This window comes from Brachyistius frenatus, unplaced genomic scaffold (genome assembly GCF_029030835.1).
Source record: "Brachyistius frenatus isolate BFR_SWC_R1_liver_20210118 unplaced genomic scaffold, ASM2903083v1 Contig_334, whole genome shotgun sequence".
NCBI lineage: Eukaryota > Metazoa > Chordata > Actinopteri > Embiotocidae > Brachyistius > Brachyistius frenatus.
In genome coordinates, this window is record NW_027210933.1 from 299603 (window position 1) to 306481 (window position 6879).

General features: G+C 43.6%; 1 protein-coding gene across 4 annotated transcripts in view; it reads left to right on the forward strand.

Moving 5' to 3' along the window:
• Positions 1 to 6519, forward strand: part of sgk1 (serum/glucocorticoid regulated kinase 1) — a 35476-nt gene extending 28957 nt beyond the window's left edge. For 3 of the 4 annotated variants that reach the window (XM_069723556.1, XM_069723559.1, XM_069723558.1), the window contains 9 exons: positions 1921 to 1996; positions 2191 to 2266; positions 2422 to 2610; positions 2697 to 2828; positions 3648 to 3884; positions 4021 to 4116; positions 4361 to 4516; positions 4623 to 4712; positions 4961 to 6519. In XM_069723556.1, coding sequence (XP_069579657.1) covers positions 1921 to 1996; positions 2191 to 2266; positions 2422 to 2610; positions 2697 to 2828; positions 3648 to 3884; positions 4021 to 4116; positions 4361 to 4516; positions 4623 to 4712; positions 4961 to 5128 — 1220 coding nt within the window. In that variant the 3' untranslated portion in view covers positions 5129 to 6519. Of the gene's footprint in view, positions 1 to 17; positions 1816 to 1920; positions 1997 to 2190; positions 2267 to 2421; positions 2611 to 2696; positions 2829 to 3647; positions 3885 to 4020; positions 4117 to 4360; positions 4517 to 4622; positions 4713 to 4960 lie in introns of those variants that run through there. The other variant, XM_069723557.1, reaches the window with a different exon arrangement.
• Positions 6520 to 6879: the final 360 nt, after the last annotated feature.

Below are 6879 nucleotides of genomic sequence, written 5' to 3' on the forward strand. Positions count from 1 at the left end.
TATTCTTTAGAGAACACCGGCGAAGGTTTTAATCCATTGAGAAAAATCTCCTGTCATATTCTTATAGTAACATGGCTGATGTTTCTACGGTTCCCGAGCTAAAGTATTATTTTTCAATAGTTTCTTAGTGTGTAAAAACGCTTAACCCACTTTCTGTGTCTGCGGCATTTGGTGAGGAAAGCGCTGGCAGACATACTTGGGGGTTTGCCCCATTCACCCCATAATCCCGTGACCTGGATTTATGATGCTTTTATCTATTGAAATACCTCGCTGATAAGAGGTCTGTTAAAAGTGCCAGAGCAACCTTGGCAACTCTTCTTTGCAACTTGTTGGACCCCGAAGGCAGCCAAAATGAGAAGTCCTTCCGACCTGAAAGGTTTGTTTTGTGTGGAAACGGTCGCTTTGCATGTAAACAAAACAATTAAGATATGGCAGCCACATTTGCGTGTTTTTCTGTAAAAAAAAAAAATGTTTTTATTATGCAGCATAACACAATATTGTGCTGTACAACTGCGTTCTTATTCTTCCCACTTTGTTTTTTCCAAAGTTTCGAGAACTGTGCAGCACCAATTACTTCATTTGGGACTTTTACAGTGTCTTTTTCTTTCCTTTTTACGCACGGTGATCGATGTCCCGTTCTAATGAATTTGGCCTTTACAGGTGATATCGTCTTACATAACTTCTCTCATTCCACTGAGGGGTGTAGATAAAACTTGAACCAGGTGCCTTACATAACCGTGCCTAACCGACCCGTCTGCCAGCGCACAGAACGCAAGCGCACAGTGGCACATTTTCCACAAAATTTCATTTTTGATCATCACATAGAAATGTTTTGGCAGCTTGCGAGAGGTTTACCGGTAGCTCCGAACAGATTGTGGATGGGATCTCTTTGTTTTCGTTTGAATTAGATGTATTCAGGAGTTTCTCACTCTGTACTTTTCCACTACCAGCGGCTTTTTCTTGGCATCTGGCCTCCCTCGGCTCAGGCTCTTCCCTCTCGTCTTTTGTGTGTACCGAGGGAGCCTGCGTCACTCCCGGCCGTTTAAACTGAGAAGCAGCCAAACAGTACATCTGATAGGCCCAGTAAGGCTATCAAATTATTTGTACAGGACCTAGTTGCACACTCGGTGGGGTTAAACCCGGAGCATGGATACAATGTGACAAAAATAATCAGGTGTTTGGAGAATAATTACGAATCTTTCGAAACATCTCGACACTTCATATGCACTCATTTACAATAACGACTAATCTGTCCTCCTGGAACAATAAGTGACACCATATGTTACTTAGAGGAAACATCTGGGTTTCATTTGTCTATAGGATTTGTTGCAGCTTTGCTTTCATAATGAAAGTGTCAGACGCGGTGACACATGGAGTGATGTAGTTGCCTTGGTATTGCACAAACATATGTGCAAACAGTACAAGCTGGCCTTTCACTGAGCGGTGGTAAAAACCTTTTTTTCCCCACTTTTTCCTATGTTTTTGACGCAAGCGCTCTTGAGGCGCTGCAGTGACGCGTTTGGAGCGCAACGGGCGCTGATTGGTCGAGAACGGGATCGATCACCTCCTCCGTGGCCCATTTACCAAAACCTTGCTGAGTGGATAACGCCCACCGGAGGGGGGTGGATGTATGGTTCTGCTCCTCCCTCCTGGCCTCTTATAAAACAAGAGCCAAAAGCTAAATAGTTATATTTTGGCTTTGGGCAGCTGACCAGTGAAGAGCTGCTGTTTAACTCATCATGACGATCAAAACAGAAACAGAAAAGCCTGTCCTGACTTACTCCAAATGTAGAGGGCTGGTGGCATTAGTCACTGGTAGGATGATGACTGGATATATTCTAAGACATTCCTCTTTTCATCTGTTTTCTTTTAATTGTCTAAACATTCCTTTTTTCTGTTTTTTTTTCTTTTTCTTTGCAGCTTTTATGAAACAAAGGAGGATGGGTCTGAACGACTTCATTCAGAGGCTTGCCGCAAACTCCTACGCCTGCAAGCAGTGAGTACCATCTGACTCATGTTATTGTTCTGCATTCCCTGGAGGACAAAACATTGGGAAACACAACCAGAAAGAAATGCCAGTTGTCTGTCCTCTGGAGAAACTTTGTGACTTAATATGACTCCCAGATCAGCTGAGGACACTTTGATCCTTTGTTATTAGATGAACTAACTCTGAACTCTTTTTTTTTTCAGTCCTGAGGTTCAGTCTATCCTCAACTTGAGTCCTCCTCAGGATGCTGAGCTCATGAACACGAACCCTTCTCCTCCTGTGAGTATATTTGCATTAAGCAGGCAATTGTGTGCTTCTTCCTTAGTTTAATCTTCGGCATACGCAGGGATGCACAGACATATCCTCTGTTTATGTGTTTACCGTACATTTTGTGGTTCATGTTACGGCTCTAACTTTCGTCCATCTTCCTGCAGCCCAGTCCATCCCAACAGATCAACCTCGGCCCATCGTCCAACCCCTCAGCCAAACCCAGCGATTTTCACTTCCTCAAGGTGATCGGCAAGGGCAGCTTCGGGAAGGTCCTGCTCGCACGCCATCGCACCGATGACCAGTTTTACGCAGTCAAAGTCTTACAGAAAAAAGCCATTCTCAAAAAGAAGGAGGTATGTGCACGTGCGGACATGCCTTCGACTCAAAACTCACACGACATATCAAATCTCTTTAACCCCTGCTTGTTTGTTTTCCTCAGGAGAAACACATCATGTCAGAGAGGAATGTGCTGCTAAAGAATGTCAAGCACCCATTCTTGGTGGGCCTGCACTACTCTTTCCAAACCGCGGACAAACTCTACTTCATCTTGGACTACATCAATGGAGGAGAGGTGAGCTGCTGCCATAAAATAAAGAGGATAGGAAAGAGGAGAGATGATAGAGAAGAAGAAGAAAGGAGATGCTGAGCTATTTAAAGATGAAGATGAATTAATAGGGATGGCGGAAATCTTAAAGTTGGAGGAGGAAGGGTGACAGTGAACTCACCCTGTACAAAGTGAAAGTTTTTTAGGGGACTAATTTTGTGCCAGAAACAAAGATGAGACAGCGGCAGACAGAGGGGATATCCTGTCATGAGAAGCAGAATAGAAGCTGTCGCTCTCTGTCTTTTCTTTTTTTCACGAAAGGAAACACCTCTCAGGAAATCATGGGGTGGGTTGGGACAGCGGCAGAAACTCTCGGCCAAAATTAGCAGCGCCATTCAGCCTCAGTGTGTGTCTAATCGAGCTAATTTCCTGTGATTGTTGGACGGGCAAAGACAGTGCTGATTAAATATGGGCCTCATCCGGAAGCAGGACGCATTTAGTCTCTTTCTCCTTTCTCTTTTCTCCCCCTCTCTCCCTCTCTTTCCTCCCTCCATCCTGCTGGTCTCTCGCTCCACCTTTGGCCCTCGTTTCATCTGTCTTCCCTTGTCAGACTTTTTAAGCTGTCGCCTTCCTGCCTCTTTATTTCCTCCCATCCGGTTTCCTCTCTGTCTCTGTATCTACCATTTTATTGCTGCTGTTTCTCCTACTAATTCCCTACCACTGCTCATGTCTAATTTCATGGCAGACAACTGACACTCTAGTTATTTGTTGTTGCTACCGACAATACTGCCTGCTGCACTTAATTCAATAACATTTTCCCTATTTTGTCCCCCCTCTTTCTTCCAGTTGTTCTACCACCTGCAGAGAGAGCGTTGCTTCCTTGAGCCCCGAGCACGGTTCTATGCCGCAGAGATTGCCAGCGCGCTGGGATACCTTCACTCACTCAACATTGTCTACAGAGACCTGAAGCCAGAGAACATCCTGCTGGACTCGCAGGGACACATCATTCTCACGGATTTTGGACTCTGCAAGGAGAACATTGAACCTAACGGGACCACATCCACCTTCTGCGGTACGCCAGAGGTAAGGAGGAAATTATCCGGTGATTCAGGCCAGACTTGTTTATGTGTGTTGTTGTTGTTGTTGTTGTTGTTCCTGCTCTCTCTTATATTCATCTATGTTAACTTGCCACCTCTCCTGGTTTTCTACCCCTCTGCAGTATTTGGCTCCTGAAGTGTTGCACAAGCAGCCGTATGACAGGACGGTAGACTGGTGGTGTTTAGGAGCTGTTCTCTATGAGATGCTGTATGGCCTGGTATGTAACATCCATAGTCACATTACATAAAGTTACGGTGAAGTTAGACCTTACCCTCCTTAAATATTACGATTTCATACTTTACCGCTGAGTGATGGAGTACACTGAGACTCTCATCTGTGTCCTCATGTTTGTACCGGAATCGGTGCATGTGTACAAATTACATGATCACTTTTTGTCATGTTTATACTTTTATTCATGTTGTTGCCAAGATGCTGATCAGTTCTTTTTGGTCCCCCACCAGCCTCCGTTCTACAGCCGTAACACGGCCGAGATGTACGACAACATCCTGAACAAGCCGCTGCAGCTGAAACCCAACATATCCAACGCAGCCAGACACCTGCTGGAGGGCCTGCTGCAGAAAGACCGCACCAAGAGACTGGGCTGCACAGAGGACTTTGTAAGTGTCTATTTAGGCAATTGCATGTCCGTATCTGTGTGCTTATTTGTACATTATGCATGTTAAAGGATATCTTTTAATTATCTGTCTTTTGTGCCTTTTGCAGATTGAAATTAAGAACCACATATTCTTCTCCCCCATCAACTGGGACGATCTCAATGCTAAGAAGATCAACCCTCCCTTTAACCCCAATGTGGTAAATTTACTTTGTAATATCCTATTTAGTGCTCTGAATGGCAGGTTTAGGATTTAGTTTGACATAACACCAGCCAAAGTCCACATACGTACTCTCTTGTCTATGTCCTTGGTATTTGCATTTACATAACTAGATCAAGAGTGTGGCACATCCTCCCTCTGAATTAAAACATTTCCAATTATGGCAAGGTATTTTAAAGCATGACTAATCCCCTCTCGTCTCCCCCTCTCCTTGCCTCCCTCCTGCAGACGGGACCAAACGACCTGCGGCACTTTGATCCAGAGTTCACAGATGAGCCGGTACCCAGCTCCATCGGCTGTTCCCCAGACAGCGCGCTCGTCACCGCCAGCATCAAAGAGGCAGCCGAGGCCTTTGTGGGCTTTTCTTACGCCCCGTCTATGGACTCCTACCTATAGGACTTAAACACAGGCACTCATTACGGACACCAGTTTAGACTTATCGGACATGAAAGCGTGCCATGTCCACGTACTTGCATCTTGACCCCAACCCAACGTTTTCCCGTCAGAATGATGGAAGTTTCCAAACCAAACCCTGCAACAACTCTGCATCTACAAAGAATTAAAACATGTGTACTTGCCATATTCTCCTCAACTCTTGAATGCATTTAAAAACCTTGCTACAAGACGACATCTGCCATCATGTAATGACTTGTTGGGGGTTGTAATTCTCCATCTTACCCTGATTTACTTTCCACAACCTACATCCCCATTCAGCCTATCCCATACCTGATAGTGAAGGTCTTTTGCACATCGCTCAGGCAGCTTAAAAGCTCCCCTCAATCCTGAAGCCACAACTGACAAGCACACACACAAACTTCCACCTTTCCTCAAAAGACAAAGGCTGGACTGTACCGTACCAGCCGTTAAAAAGGATTTTCCAATTTCATCTATGTAGCGAAACATCTTCCCTCTTGAGATTCCCTCTGCCACCCATGAGGACCTACAGTATCTGTTGAGTCTGAATGAGTATCTCGGAGATGACATTCATTTTGGTGCTTTAGTTTCTTCTCATTTCCTTTCTGTGGGTTTGAAAGGGGAGTTATTTGAAGCTGAATGTTACAGAGGCGGGTAGGAGGAGAAGGGGGAGGGGGGAGGCATTTTCTTTCTCTCAAAGGTGCCTTTATTTTCTTTCTCTCCATCAGAACTCACATCATTCGGTTTGTCCGTGTTGACATTAATGTCTCATCATCCACTCCGCAATTGATTGCAGGTGGTAGGAGGTTGTTTTTTTTAATTATTTTTTTAAATTATTATTTTAAAGTCACCAGGGAGAAACAATGTAGCACTAAATTAGCACACTTGTTCCGTCTTTAACATGTGAGACGTAGGAACTCAAGTGATGTTTTCACATCTTAATTTGCACATAAAACGATAATGCTGATAGACAGATGGAGAGAGAGAGTGCACTGCTGCTAGGTGAGAAAGAAAGGGATGTGTTGAGAAGTGATCCCGTAGTTCTGCTTGCCAACTGCGTCCCCCTCATTGAGTCTTCCATTCGCCTCACAGTAATGTAATGGCGGCCTGCAGACAGGCCAACAGCATTGAAACTGAACATTCCATTTTAATATTGCTGTAATGCAGTTTGATGGTATTTAAGTTTGTTTGTATATTTGGAGTTACGTGTACTAGTTTTAATGTATATTGAACAAAAAATGACTAAAGGTATGCTTAAATATGTATATGTAACAATTCATGTTAAATGTACTGTAAATTGTAAAATTGTTTGAAGATTTATGTGACCATGTTTGGTTTGCAATAAAAGATTAACTTTATTACACCTTAAACAATGTTTTGATTATTGCTAAATTTGACTGATTTATCTTGAGTTTGAAATATGAAGATAATTTTTACTTGATCTCATCATCTAGCAGCATCAGGAGATAATAAATCTGGTTAAAGAGTGAACTAAAAAATGTGAAGAATGACGACCAAATAAAAACATTTACTTGCTACTGACTAATGTTGTGCAGTGAAAAGGGACTTTATACTCTTTCATGCGTCAGGAGACTTATACAACAGTGAATGTGACGTCAGTGTGTGTGTGTGTGTGTGTGTGTGTGTGTGTGTGTGTGTGTGTGTGTGTGTGTGTGTGTGTGTGTGTGTGTGTGTGTGTGTGTGTGTGTGTGTGTGTGTACCGTCAAATTATC